At 29.8% G+C, this 15,828-nt stretch overlaps 2 protein-coding genes across 4 annotated transcripts in view; one reads left to right on the top strand and one right to left on the bottom strand.

Moving 5' to 3' along the window:
• Positions 1-15,828, bottom strand: part of LOC125812167 (superoxide dismutase [Cu-Zn] 2) — a 128,442-nt gene that overhangs the window by 81,534 nt on the left and 31,080 nt on the right. The gene's annotated exons all lie outside the window — the stretch shown is intronic.
• Positions 9,096-12,489, top strand: LOC125812162 (tubby-like F-box protein 6). Of its 3 annotated transcripts, none has more exons than XM_049491653.1 (6): positions 9,096-9,725; positions 10,373-10,460; positions 10,615-10,744; positions 10,823-11,002; positions 11,182-11,665; positions 12,209-12,489. In XM_049491653.1, the coding sequence occupies exons 1-5, from the start codon at positions 9,432-9,434 to the stop codon at positions 11,651-11,653; spliced, it is 1,164 nt and encodes a 387-aa protein (XP_049347610.1). In that variant the 5' UTR covers positions 9,096-9,431; the 3' UTR covers positions 11,654-11,665; positions 12,209-12,489. The 3 variants fall into 3 exon arrangements, with proteins under 3 accessions (XP_049347610.1, XP_049347609.1, XP_049347608.1); XM_049491652.1 differs by having other exon boundaries at positions 11,179-11,665; positions 12,215-12,489; XM_049491651.1 differs by having other exon boundaries at positions 11,179-11,665.

Genomic DNA, 15,828 nt, shown 5'->3' with positions numbered 1-15,828 from the left:
CCCATTACGTGGGGTCTAGAGAGGATAGAGTATATACAGACCTTATCACTATCGACTTAAGTGCATCAACTAACTTTTTCTTTGTCACCAACTTATTTTCTTCATCTGTATGTATTAATAATGAAATATTAAGTCGTTCATGTATAGAGAAAAAAAAAACTGTAGTATCTATCTTTATATCTCATACAGTGTAATAAGGAAACACAATCAAATCGTCATTTGTTTGGTCATATTGATTAAAAAGTTGTTGCATACACACATGTACTTGTGATGTTTATACTAGTAAAAATAATAATGTTTAGTTATTATTATTTTAGTGGATTGTTTGGTAAAAGGAAATTTCCAAGACACGTCTTGACAATTAGATTATATAAGTTTGATGGGTTTGGCAAAAAAAAAAAACAAGAAAAATACCGCAAGTGCTATTTTTTCACATGATAATGAAAGAAAATGAGTGGAGAATCTTATACAAATGACATAGTTATGATATCATGAGGCACTTAAAAAAAGTGAAAAATTCCCTTTTGGAGAATCTCTTTAGTCTTTACACTTCACCCCACCCTTGTTTACCTTTTTATGAAGATTGTATATGTACATACATATCCAGGTGGAAAGTTACATCCCTTTTTTAAAATTGAACTTTTATAAAAAAAATATGCTTTTCTTTATTCAGTTGAAGTGCACTTACCTCACGTTTTAATTCTTTTTTTAACCTTGGGAGTATCATCAAGATTGCATAATCTTTTGATGATATAATTTAAACCAAAGATTGTTTGGTTCGAGTATTGTGAATAAATTTATCTTTGGTAAAGGGTGTTTTACTTAGAAGTGGTACTTGATTTTTAATGTGAAGCTAAATTAGTCAAGTTTCAAAGTTGGTATCAATATTAAAGTCATCAGATCAATATTTTTAGCTCTGTCGATTTAACTTTTAAGATTCTTAGCATTGAAATCGTTTATATTTTATAATTAATTATGAGTTCAAACCTACTATTAGCCGTAATTTCATTGAAGTAGTTCTAATTTCTTACTAGTAAGTGAGAAATTAGAAGTAATGCATTTATTAGGTTGTTAGCACCTTCATATTAATATTAATTGGTAGTGTCAACCAAGTTTTGTTCGAAAACCATAAATCTTTGGTAGACCTACTATAAATGTTTCTTCCAACTCCATGTTTAAAAAACAAATCAATATATAAGAAACTTAATCCAAAAGAAAAATGTATTTTTTGAAGAAAATTGGTCGGTAGGGGAATTCAAATTTTTTTCTTCAACCAAGTATTTAGAGATAGAGTAAACAAAGAAAATGAAACAAATTACATCTTTAGTGGGTTTTCAATTTTATTATGAAGATCATGAGATGCAAAGAACATTTTGATATATTGCATAAATTTTTATTTTATTATGAAGATCATGAGATGCAAAAAACATTTTGATATATTGCATAACTTTTTAGGAACATAAAATTTAAAAGTTTCCTTATCAGTATTTTCAAAAGCATTTTTGGAACGAGTCTTGAAGAGGAAGCGTATCAAAAATACTTAAAGGCGCAAACGAAAGGAGTAGATTCACACGACATACACCCTATAATTTGGGGCGTAAAAATATACGTATCAGACATTAAATTTTATTTTTATTATTTTAATAATATTTTTGCTATAAATTATATTTTTATTATTGGTATAACGATATTCATACTCTATTGCAATATTTTCATGTTGTAACCACTTTTCTTAAAATATAACAATAAAACAAAAAATAATTTGAGATTAGATGCCCAAATTCTATAATAAAATATAAATAATTAAAGATAATAATTTTTAAAAATCATAATAAATAATTTAAAACGGAGAATAGTACTTAGAAATTTATTGATAGAAAAAATTGAATGGGTAAGTTCCAAATAAGTTAGGGGACAGATGAAACTTCCTTTTGTTTGTTATTCACATCACCAAATTTGGTGAAGAAAGCAAAGCTGCAAACAACTGCCCTTTTTATCTTTTTTACTAGGGACAATTCTATGGCTCAATTTGGTTTGATCAATTAATTAATTCGGAGTTTAAATATTCGTTTAACCCATTCGATACACTAATTACTCACGCTAATACTAACCTATCTGAAAACCTAAAAAGATCTTTCTTTTTTGTTGTTTTCTATTATTTGTGGCCTGACTTTCCTTCAGGAGTTTCACGGCTTACACACCATTTTGGGGTTCTTAAGATATGTGTCCTCATGACCTCGACTTTTGAATCATGACAAAGTTTTTTCATCTAATTTAATATTATTTTATCCCATTTTTCTCAAATTGAATAAATTAGTTTCAAACTTGTAATTTTGAGATTGAAAATTCGAAATAACTTTGACCAGAAATCGAATGACCTTTTAGAATTAAAAGAGAAGATAAGTGGGGCAACATACGGGCCATTGGCCATAGGCATCTTCTTCCGTGCGCTGCGAATTCAATTCGCTTTCATGGGACCATACGCGGTTAAGTCTTGTGGCCTCATTCCCATCATCCTCAACCAACTAGTTCCCTTCTTTTTCAAAAAAAATAATTATAAATTGACCCAATTTGCTTCACTTTAGGTGTTCAATAAATAGTTAAATACTACTTTGATTTAAGTATAAAAAAATTGACAAGTTTAAGAGACTGTTTATATTTTCGATCTTTAAAATGAATATAAGAAAATAGTTAAAGAAAGGGATGATGTAAATAAGAAAAATAATAACAACATACTCAGTGAAATTTTATAAGAGGGTCAAGTGTGTGCAAATTTTCTCATTATCTCATGAAGGTAGATAGATAGTTATTTCCGAAAGACGCTCACATCGAGTACACCTAATCCAAATACAACAAAGAAACATATAAAAAACATAGCAACTAACGTAAATAATATGGAGTAGACTAAAATAAAGTGGTGCTACTTAAATAATACAGAATAGTAAATGATGAATAATATAATATTGATTTCCAGAAATAGGGAATTAAAAGAAGTATGAAATGTTTAGTTATTTGACATCAATATTTAGATCATAACATTAAAATTCAAATTATTATTGTTGTATTCTACAAAATCATGACTTTAATTATCAAGTTCGAATCTATTATTATTTGTAAAGTTGTGATATTTTCTATGTAAAGCAATTGGAAGTTGGTCTTTAAATACAACCTTTTAAAAGAGAGAAATTGATGTAAAATTTGTAATATATATATAAGTGAAATTATTTCTATGGATTATTTTGAAATGATCAGTAGCTCAGCAACCTCATTGACGGTTTTGACCATTTTAATATATTTAATTATAGATAGTTTTAGAACAAATACAGCTAATAATTTGGTCTTTAGGGTTACACTATTGACCACTTTAATATATTCAAATTCTCACCAAATATTCTTTTTTAATAATTTTGTTATGCTTATTTGATATTTTTTTTTATGTGTGTCGGATCACATGTTCACATAGACAACGGGCAGCCACATGGACTTTTTTTTTCTTTCACACATTAGATAACTTATAATAAGAGAAAATACATAATTACCCCAATTAAATTTATATCCTTTTTTGAAATAGACAACTAAAGTTTGCGGAGGTCCTATTACCTCATCCAACCATTTCCAACAATTTTAAATACACTATTTTTATAATATTGTTATCTCATGACCAGTGCCTGTGTTTCACCCCAAATAAAATAATATTTTTTATTTTTCTTACCCACTCACATTTTAACCCTTAAACCTTTTTAGAAAATTCATCGTTCATCTTTCCCAATTCTTTTTTTCAGTTCATTCGATTTACTTGACTTCAAAATATTTTTTTTCTTCTGAATTTCTTTGTAGATATATATTTATGTAAGTTTTGTGTGTTATTTTTTAGTATTTTTGTTATTTATTTGGTGTTTGATTTCAAATTTTTTTCTTCAAAAATTAGTTTAATACTTTTTAGCTTTGTGGGTATTCCCAAATCAAGACTAGCTTTGAGTTCTATAAGTGAATTTCACTTTTTTTTTGAATTTGTTCGAGTAGATTCTTTGATACTTTTGATCTGGGGAAACTATATGAACGGAAATGGGTTCAAATTTCTTTGTTGAAAGGTAAATTAGGTGCTAAATTGATCAAGTATTATGTCGTTGTTAAGTAGATTTTTCTAATAAAAGGCCTTAAGATGGATTGCTAGAACTTGATGAGTATACAATAAAAAAAATCGCTTCGCATAGTAAAGAACCAACTTTTGCGGTTGAGAAAAGCTCTCAACAACCATTAATGGTGGTTTGGGGAAGAAGAAATGTGGGCTTCTTTTCACTTTGGTTTAACAATGTCATGTGTCAGTTTTCCATTGGTTTGGGGCTGTAATTTTACTCTTTTACGCGTTTTTCTAATGTGAAATTACAGTTGCTGTAAAAATGGGTCAAAATGACGTATTTATTGTTGATTTAAATGGTTTCGTGGAGTAATAAGACCTCTGCCAACTAAGGTGTCTTCTTCAAAAAATGGTCTAAATTTGATGGGGTAATTATGTATTTTCTCCATGTAATAATTAAGAACATGATGTAATAAATTATTTTGTTTATTATTTTTAAGAGGTATGTCTAATTAAATAAGAAAATAAAATATAATAGAATTTTTTATTCAGATTTTTGTGACAGGAAAGAAAAGTTGTTCACAATACTTCATTCGTTCATTTTTATTTATTCATTTTGAATTTTGCATGTGTCTTGAAATGTAATGAGATGAGTATTCTATCACAATTACATACTTTATTGTGTTTATTTACTTGTTAAATATTTTCTAATTTGATTTCTCTTTCAAATGTCAAATAAAAAATTAAAGGATAATTTTTTTACCTATTATATCCTCGGTTTATTAATATTGAGTTAATGTCTTTGAAAAATGTAGTGAGTAAATATATTTGAGACTCTATCAATTAATACGGGTAGACTAATAAACTCACTATATAATTAATTATTTTTCTAATAAGTGTGTCAAGTTAAAATTTGTCAAATAAAAAAAAGAAAGGAATATGAATTAATATTTATATAATTTTAAATTTTGAAAAATGAAATAAATAATTAATGATATAAGGATAAAACATGAAAAGAAATATGATAATGACAAGTAAAAGTCATGAAAATATATTTTTAAATATTGAATAAGTAAAATTGTTTTCATTTGATATATAAAAATGGGAAACAAATTTAAATCAATTATGGATGTCACAACTTAGAAATATGTCATTTTCTCAAACCTTATGTAAATATAAAATATCTCATTCGCAAACTATTTTTTTAATTAATTTTTTCTCTAACATTATTTGAGAATTGAGATGGATGATTTATCATGTGACAAGAAAAGGGTGGAATCCAGAATATAAGGACCTACTCAACTAATTTTCTACATGAATTTAGACATGATTTTTTTTTCCAAAAATTATTTTTAGAAGTTGTATGAAAATATAAATAATATGTCTAGCTGTTAAGAAACTAAAACATAATAAATATTAAGAGTTGGCTGCATTTTTAAGATAAGGTAGCGTGTAATTTTCAGTGAACTAACTTATGTTTATTAAAAATAAATTAATTAAAACAAATATAGTAGGTACGATTTTAATCTGAAATCTAAGAATGTTATATACGCCACAATATATTATCAATGTCATATCCATATTATTTATGATTCATAATTATACAAAGACTTTTCTTATAGTTGATGTGTTAATAGTTAACGTTATCTTTGACCAAAGAAAAAAAAGAAGTTAACGTTATCTAAAATTGATTTTCAACATTTAATTTATTTTGTTTTACTTGATTACCAATATACCACTAAAAAAATGAATGGAGTGTTTAAATTGTGTAGGTAGATTTTAATTTTTTAAAATAATGTTTTTAGAGTACTTTAGCGTATAGTATTTGTACATTAAGATGAAAAACTTCTTATGGATAATTAATAAGTAGTTTTACGTAAACCTAAAGTTTTTGTCTTTCACTATTGTTAATTGTTATCTCGTGAATTTTGTTACTTTTATTTTGCTTTTCATTCTATTTTATTTGAAAAGTTCTTTGAGGTTTATCGCTACAATAAAATCATGAATTCATTATTGATGGATGTCCACTTGACTCGGTCATAGAACTCTGCTCCGTTCTTAAGTTGTGTTTACATATGCTTTAACACTAGTAAAATATTTAAGTTTTGTGAGAAATAATTTTCTTATTTTTTTTTTTTAAAAAAAGATTAGAACTAGTTTTTCAAAACTCAAAAATAGTTTCAAGTAGGAATAAAATATTGGTTGTAACGCATAATCAACCACAATAACATATTTAGTAGTCTCATAAAATGGAATCAAGAGAGGAGTGTACATAGATCTTACACTTATTTTTAGAGGTAGACCCTCTTTTAGATGATAGATGTATCAAGCATCACTTCCACATCAGCTGCATGTGTAACACCACTGAACTTGCATTCCAAATACTTTGTATTGATTCTGCTTAACATGAACCCTTTAGACTTCATGCTCTATCTCCAAACCTCAAGCTTGGCATTAACTTCGCCATGAGTCTCGTCAATTAGAACTATGTCATCCGCAAATAACATAAACCATAACACTTCACCTTGAAATTATCGTGTTAACGTATCCATCACTTATAAGGCAAATAAAAAGAGATTAAGGACTATTGGTGTAATATACCACAATTATATTAAATTATAGTTGAACATAAAATGAATAAATAAATCTTTAGAATGAGACGCGGATATCTCGCTCTCTTTTTATATAGTGAATATAGTTGAAGACTTAAAATATTTTCTTTATCTCAACTCTCTTTCACTATATTAATCTTAATATAAACACAATACAATACTACTCATCTTTTTCACTCTATATTTTCTTGTACATCTCTTGTTATTTACAACACAAAGGAAGACCACTATTTATAGGTGATGAATTATTCCTTTCAATGAATAGGAAGATAATAGGTAGTAAATTGAATAAGTGAATGACCTATATGTTACATAGGTTACAAGAATAAAGAGGTAGGATCAATAATGAGTGAAATGAAGAGTTGGTGGTCACAAAAATTACTACAACTAATGACCACATTCTTCCACTCAAATATAAGTCTCCTCCAACGATCCTTACCCAAGTTTTGACTACCTCATAAACATTCTTGATCACCTTAATGTAGGTCACATATATACGTTTCCGATCTTCAAGCATCTCCACATAACTACCTTGAGAATTTTGTCATGGATTTTTTTCAAGTCGAATAAAGAGTATTCAGTCAGTCTTCTTACGAGATAAATAAATGACTTATGTAGATGAGTGTTTCGACCTTAATTCAAATTGTTTCTCGAAAAATAGTCATATTCCTCCTCACCTGCATTTTCATCACTTTTTTTTAAAATCTTTATAGTGTGGCTTAACAACTTGATACTACTACTGTCGTAATAATTTTATAATTATGACTGTCACTCTTATTAATATACAATAAAATCATTGTACCTCATCTCCAATCTTTAGACCTCTTCATCATCTTAAAAATGATATTGAACAACTCAGTCAACTAGCTTTATATACCTACTTTTTTTGCGCTCTTTCAAACTTCCATCAAAATCTCATCTAACCTCCTTTAACTCTTATATATGCCTACCATACTCATAATCACATTACTTCTTCAAATACTCTAAATCCCCCATCATAATAGTCCTTAATTAATTAGACTTCTTACATTCTATTTTACATAAAATGCTACTTAATCGGGCAGTTGGTTTAAAATGTTAATTTAATATCATATTCGTAGTGATAAAAATATAATTGTTGTCAAAATCCAATTAAATTAGTTTATCAAACTTCAGAACTTATAATATTTTATAAATATTTATTTTTCAACTTTAATTTAGTTTATTTAAAATTTCTACTCCACCCAATCCATTTTACACATCCTTTAATAATTTAACTAAATCATCATTGTATTTTCTTTGATCTCAATTTAATAATAATTACCTTCTTTTTCACTGCATTAATTTTTTTTATCCATTTATTGAATATGATAACAATGAAATTGGCCTCTTTTTCGCCGCATTAATTTTTTTTTTTATCGATTTACTGAGTATAGGTAACAATGAAATTAGCCTTTTTTTCGACACATTAATTTTTTTTATCCATTTACTGAGTACGGATTATAATGAAAATTAATTGTTTATTATCCATTAATCTCAAATTATACATTCTATTTTTCTTTTGTATATCTTTTAAGAAAAATATTAATTACAAGAAGTTTTCATTATTATATCCTTATTTTTTTCCTTAAAATATAATATCTTTAAATTAAATATTTACTCTATTTATATATCATCACTTTATAACTAATATATTTATATTCTTAAAGAAACAATTACTACTAAGAATTTTAAAAAAGCTAACTAAATATTAAACTTCAATTAAAAAATAATTTGAAATACTTACTTTTAAAAAATATAATAAATGAATTAATATTTTAAATAATATTTCATCCGTTCACTTTTAATTGTCATGGTTTCATTTTTTTAAAGTCAAACTATAAGAACTCTGACTAACATTTTACGATAATATTTTTTCATCATACTGATATGCAAAAAATTACAATTTATAGTACTTTTCGTATAGTTTTTAAAATATCTAATTTTTTCATTTAAGATATCGTATTAATGTAATCTAATTTAATTTTGAAAATTAATCAAATTAACTTTCGAAAAGTGTAAGATGACAACTAAAAATGAACGAAGGGAGTAACTATTTTTAGTAAATGATAATGAGTATTCATTTGAATGAAGAAATTGCAGGTTTAAACCCTAATAGCACAGTATGTTTTGTTATATTTTAACAGTCACACATCATTATTCTTAGACATTCTTGATAAAATTTCTGAATCCGCCTGGTGACTTATTAAATACTCTAGTAAAGTAATAATAGGAAGATGGGGTAGGCCCCTTAACTCAATGATTCACTTATCCATTCATTACTAGTTACTAGTACTAGCTAGCACTCTCTTTCCATAGCTATTCCTTTTCATCACTATTTATCCTTTTCATATTCTCTTTACACATCTTCAAATATTTTTTCCATTTTCACCTTTCATGTTACCACCTTTTTTTATCCTCCATAACAATCTTTATCTTCACTTTCTCTATTATTTATGCTTCTTGATCTCATTTGAATAATCAACTTCTTGTTATCTCAGTTTGGTTTTAATGCATTGGGTGTTGAGTTTAGACATGAAAGAATGTTAAAGATTCAATCTTTTTGGTGTTTAGGGGGATTATGGATTTCAGATCTGGATTTGAGGTGCATTTTGGGTTGTGGGTGTGATTTTTATGAAATTCTGTGAGGTGGGTCTGTTTTGGTTTGAGTTTATAAGCATTGTTTTGAGAAATCAAATCTTTAGCATTTTTTGGGTTGTGAGATGAAGTGGGGTTATGGGTCAAAGTCAAGGTGTCGCCAGAGTTCAGTGGTGGCTGTGGCGGAGGAAACAGAGGGGATTGATGAAGGGCTTGTGGAGAGCTGTTGGGCTAATTTGCCTTTAGAGTTATTGAGAGAGGTTCTTATGAGGATTGAAGATACAGAATCTAAATGGCCTTTGAGGAAAAGTGTTGTAGCTTGTTCTGGAGTGTGTAGGAGCTGGAGGGAGATTATGAAGGAGTTGGTGAAGACTCCTGAAGTTTCTGGCAAGTTAACTTTCCCAATTTCTGTCAAGCAGGTAAAGAAAGATTCCCCTCTTCCAATTGTTAGTTCTGCTGTTTTTCTTTGGGATTTGCATTCAGGATTTGAGGTGGTATCACTTTACAAGTACTTAATTTGTTGCTTATGGTGTTGATTTGATTTGGAGTTTTCTTGTTTATTTAAGTGGTTGTGTTTTATAACTTCTTGTTTCTTTGGCTTAAATTGAAGTTCAAGATTAGCTTTGGCTTAAGTTGAGATTGAATTGAAGTTCAAGATTGGCTTTTGCTTAAGTTGAGCTTGAATTGAGGATGTGGAAAACATTGAAATGATATATGTTAGGCACTAAGCCACTCTTTGGTTCATTTTCCATATTTTTGGTGGCATCTATTCTGTCTTCTTGCTGATAATATGCCTAATTACTCTTTTTTTTTTTCCTTTTCAAACAACTCTTCCAAGTTTTGTTGTTTTGCAAATCAGATTGTTTTCGGATCCCTGGATATGAATTATACTGTCTTATTGCTGAGTAAGTTTTGAACTAAGATGGTCAGTCATCCCTTCCATGAGTGAAAAATAAGAAAACAGTAAAAAATTGTGAAGTTCCTCATAGGAAGTTACATATCCATTATGAAGTTCATTACTTATCTTCGTTTCATGTATTCTTAGTAGTATTCCCTATTTTTGCAGCCTGGTCCACGAGACACACTTCTTCAGTGCTTTATAAAGAGAAACCAGACAACACAGACATATCATCTATACCTTAGTTTGACTCAAGGTGAGCATTTGTTACTGTTTGAGAATCCAGGCCTTCATTTTATCTTTTTAAACGAGGGGTTGTGTGGAGGGAAGTGTGCTGTTATGTGAAGTTTCAATGCATCCTCAAGTTTGGAATCATCTTACACTTTTAATTTATCTGTTTATTGTGGCAGCATTGGCTGATGATGGCAAGTTTCTTCTTGCTGCTCGGAAGTACAGGAAGGCCACCTGCACTGACTACACTATATCACTAGATGCAAATGAAATGTCAAAGGGAGGTGGCACTTGTATCGGGAAATTAAGGTATGGCTTGCTTATTATTGACGGGGTGAGTAGTAAAGCTTAGATTGTGTTTAAAGAGTCTCTTTCTTGTTTGGCTAGATCAAATTTCCTTGGAACCAAGTTTACTGCATACGATTCTATTCTTCCTTACGCTGGAGCCAAGCTGGTGAAGAGCCGTTCCACTAGGCTTGTGGGCTCAAAACAAATGAATCCTAGAGTGCCAGCTGGAAACTATGAAGTTGCTCATATTTCATACGAGTTGAATGTACTTGGAGCCAGGTGAGGCTTTACTTTTCTTGCAAAAGTTTGGAGGACTAAATTTTTCTTGATACATGAATTCTCTTTTTCGAAAAATATAGAAGAGCTCTTCTAGTAATGATACTAATGTCTAATGGTAACACATTGGTAAGTATTAGACAGTGGATAATGATAGGTCAATCATCTTATGTAACTAGCAGGGGGCCAAGAAGAATGCATTGTGTGATGGATGCTATCCCAGCTTCTGCCATTAAACCTGGAGGTAGAGCTCCCACACAGGTTGATTTCCCAATGGACAATAGTGGTTCCTCTCTTCCAATGCGATTTCTTCGATCCAAATCAAGTCGCTTGGAGAAGTCTTTGTCTGGGCCTATAGAAACTCAAAGAGAAGGTTCACTGGTTCTGAAAAATAAGGCTCCCAGATGGCATGAGCAGCTCCAATGCTGGTGTTTGAATTTTCATGGTCGGGTAACCGTCGCCTCGGTGAAGAACTTTCAGTTGGTGGCTTCTCCAGAGAATGGTGCGGCTGGACCAGAACATGAGAAGGTTATTTTGCAGTTCGGTAAAGTAGGGAAGGACATGTTTACAATGGATTACCGCTACCCACTATCAGCATTCCAGGCATTCGCCATATGCCTTAGCAGCTTTGACACTAAAATTGCTTGTGAATGACTTGTCTTTGAGGTTTGGCTCTACCTCTTACCTTGCAGAAGTTCAAATTCACAATCCAGCATTTTTACAAGTCTTTTCATAATTATCAAGATAACAAGGTCTTAATTACATGTCAATCGTGTTAAAACAGTCACGGAGGGAACTTTTATCAGTTCACTCTACACCTTTGTCCTTTTATCTTAAAATCTTGTTTTTAGTTGTCTTCGAGTATCGTTTCTTCATAAGAATATTGTACTTGATGCTTTGTTAACTCTTTGAGCTGGTCATGCAATTAGTTAATTACCAAAAGGAATTCACAGTAATTGTGGCGTAACGTTCTCTTTTAAGCTTGCATTCAATCTTTACATAAAGGGAAGAAGATGTTTGATGTTGCTGGACTTCGGTGGTTTATAACACATAATCAAAGAGATAAAAAAGGTTTACACATATGGTACACTGTTGTTTTAGAAATTCAAGTATCATAGCATGTCAAAGAATGTGTTGTTGTACCAAGTTGTTGTTACCTTCAATATGTTCTTCTGGTTTCTAAATTTCATGTTTGCATTTGTTCAACAGTGCTAGCGGCCGCGGCGTGGTTGCTTGGAAGTGCAATAATTCCAGTGTTTGAATGTGAAGCACAAGAATGGTGCAAATGCAGAATAAAATGCCAAAGTTGATAATCATTATTTCTTGTATGTTTTCTCAAGGACCACACCAAAAAGGAGGATACAGAAACTAAAGAACCAAAAGAATGTTGTTGCAGCTAAAGATTAGAAAGAAAAAAAAAATATATTATGATCCTCTTTAGACATATTTTGTACATTTTGTTTTTCTGTGTATATAATTTACTTAAATCACCTTTTTCTTTGAAAAAACTTTAATGCTGCTCTTGCCTTTGAAATATTATGATATTAGTGTTTATCATAATTTTCTGCTTGAAAACATGGATGTCAATTTTTAACATTGTATGTTGTAGGCGCAAATCGGCGTGAATTATTAGTTTCATTTTCGAACTATTAACAACTTTAAAAGCACCCCTTTACATAATTAATTGAATTTAAATACACCTTGGAGGTTCTAATCTTGCAATATGAATGAAATACATTCCTAAATTCTCACCAATTTTAGAGATATTTTCATTAACACTTCTCTTGACTTTTTATTTTAAAAGGACAAATATACTTTTGAACTATCGTAAATGGTATGCAGATATCCTCCGTCATATTTTTGAGACATTGGTGCCCCTGCCGTCCAAAAACTAGAGTATATATGTCCTTCATTCTAACGGAAGACTAAATAGGGACACGTGGCGCAATCTTATCTGCCGATAAATGTCAGATCGGTGGATAAGATTGACACATGTATTTCCGTTAGTATAAAGGGTATATATGCTCTAGTTTTTGGACGGCAGGGGCACCAATGTCCCAAAAGTATGACGGAGGGTATTTGCATACCATTTACGATAGTTCGGGGGTATATTTGTCCTTTTTCCCTTTATTTAATAGTCACATGCTTCTATAAGAGTTTGAAACCACTTGCTATGTCATGTGGCAGATCGAAATTGTATCTAAGTTAGTTAGTTAAGTAGAGAGGTACTTTTAAGGTTGTCGACGAAACTAACAATTTACGCCGAGCTCATACATATTCTCAATACTTCTCAATAAAACTATTAAAAAGATATAGTCAAAATGTGAATAATTAACCAACTAAAATATAATATTAATAGTACGATATGATTGTGAGGATCTAAAATCAAACATCATCACAAAAATTTGAATCGATATTCATTGAATCTTACTGTAATTGATTTTCAAGAAGCATTATATCGTTGGCATTTGAATAATTAAGCAAAATAGATAAGTAGACATGCTATACGTTGCCACATGTGAGATCTTCCATATTTTCAAGCTTTCTCGTTTGTCCTACTATATATACACACATATTATCGATATCTAGAGTCACTTAAATTTACGTTTATTGTATGTATCGTTAAAATAAATTAAAGGAGACCCTTTACAATATTACTTCTTCCATTTTAATTTACGTGGTGCCGTGTGTTTAGAAATAATTTTATTAAAGAGATAAATCAAAATCATAAAATTATTCTAAAATATAAAAGTTTGATATTTTTCTTTTTAACACAATTTTTTTTAAAAAAAAATTACCAATTGAGAAAATATCGTATGATCGTTTCTTGCTTGGTGGGGTTGTGTTATTAAAAACTTGGGCCCAAACTTGAGTCTTTATTAGGGGGAGACGTATCACTTAGAGCAACTTTCACATAGAGCAAACACAAAATTCATATTTGTATGCTATAGCAAAATTTGCATAATTGCGCTCCATAACAAACATAAATATGTATATTTCGCTATACATATACAAAAGAAAGCAATTGTATAATCTGTTTTGGTATACATATACAAAAAGATCAATTGTATAAAGTGAGAGAGGCGAGTGAGCGAGCGAGATCTGAGAGAGTGGCGAGCGAGATCTGGGAGAGGGGAGAGAAGGAAACAAAAATATATGTATATATACAATTTTCACGCATTTTATACATTTGCGCTTTTGTATAAAGTGAGAGAGGCGAGTGAGAGAGCGAGATCTGAGAGAGTGGCGAGCGAGATCTAGGAGAGGGGAGAGAGGGGAACGAAAATATATGTATATATACAATTTTCTCTCGCTTTATACAAACACAAACGCATTTTATACAATGTGCGGTTTTTGTATAAAGTGAGAGAGGCGAGTGAGAGAGCGAGATCTGGGAGAGTGGCGAGCGAGATTTGGGAGAGGGGAACGAAAATATATGTATATATACAATTTTCTCGTGCTTTATACAAACACAAACGCACTTTATACACTTGCGTTTGTATAAAAAACGAGAGAGGCGAGGGAGAGGACGAGAGTGGCGAGCGAGATTCACCAGGAGAGAGGTGAAATAGCAACAGTTTGCTATGAGGTACAATTAAATCAAACTATATTTATAGCATTTAATTTGAATTAATAGTTTGCTATTATATACAATTTTCCCTATCATTTATGTAAGGAAAAAAAAAAGGAAAAATTACAGAAATCCACCTTTTAGTTTACTTATTATCATTATCCCCTATAAGTTTTACAAATTTCTAAAATCCCTCATTTTCGCGCATCAGATTAGTGTATCTCGTGCATCAGATTAATGTATCAGCGCTTATATTATTGTATCTTGCGCATCAGATTAGTGTATCATTTATAAAATGTAATGTATCTTACTTAACGATTAATGTATCTCGCGCATCAGATTAATGTATCAGCGCTTATATTATTGTATCCGTTTGAGGGTTTTCTGTAATTATAAACTTTTAATGGATAGATTGTAATTTTGCCTTAAATGTATGTGATTTCTGTAATTTGTACATGACAATTGACAAAGTTTGAAAGCAATTCAATTTAAATCATATAACATGATTTGAAGAAATAATATCAGTCTATTTATATTTGATCCACAAGAAAATATTCACTCATTTTATAAAAATTAGGAGGTAGAACAAAAACTTTTCCTATTATTTCCCCCTCTTCCCGAGTACAAGCTACCGCGCAATGACTGAAAAAAATCATTGATTAGCTTCTTTCTTCATGCATGCTATAGATTTTCATGGCTTGAGTTAAACAAATTACTTTAATCTCATAGACAAGAAGTTACGAGTTTTATATATGTTTATACATATTTAATGAATTTTTATTTACTTCCCTATACTATGAAAAATCAAAACTTGTGTTCTTCAATGGCTTAGCCTATTAATGGTGAATTTTAATTGATTTGATATTTGCTTAGAAAATATTGAAGGTAATAGAAGAAGAAAAAAGAGTACAAAATCTAATTTGTAACAAAGAAAGACTTCTTAAATATTAAAAGTATGTAATATGTTAGAACTTTGAAATAAACATCAAGATTCATTTATTAAGTTACGTAACGAAAGTACTTTGTATTATACATCAAGATGCTTTACTTAAAACTATTATTTTATATAAGAAGATATAATTGAAATGAGAAATATTTACCTACTCAAATATTAGTAATTGTATGATATGATTGTGAGGATCTAAAATCAAACATCAGCCTAGAAATTTGTATTGATATCTATTACAGTTTAGTTGTGCAGACTCTTCATTTTTAATGTCATGTCATATTCGTGTCAAATTCTTTAAAATACACTAAT

Source organism: Solanum verrucosum, unplaced genomic scaffold (genome assembly GCF_900185275.1).
Source record: "Solanum verrucosum unplaced genomic scaffold, falcon-dt-bn FXZP01000115.1, whole genome shotgun sequence".
NCBI classification, from domain to species: Eukaryota; Viridiplantae; Streptophyta; class Magnoliopsida; order Solanales; family Solanaceae; genus Solanum; species Solanum verrucosum.
This window is presented reverse-complemented; position numbering and strand designations above follow the sequence as displayed.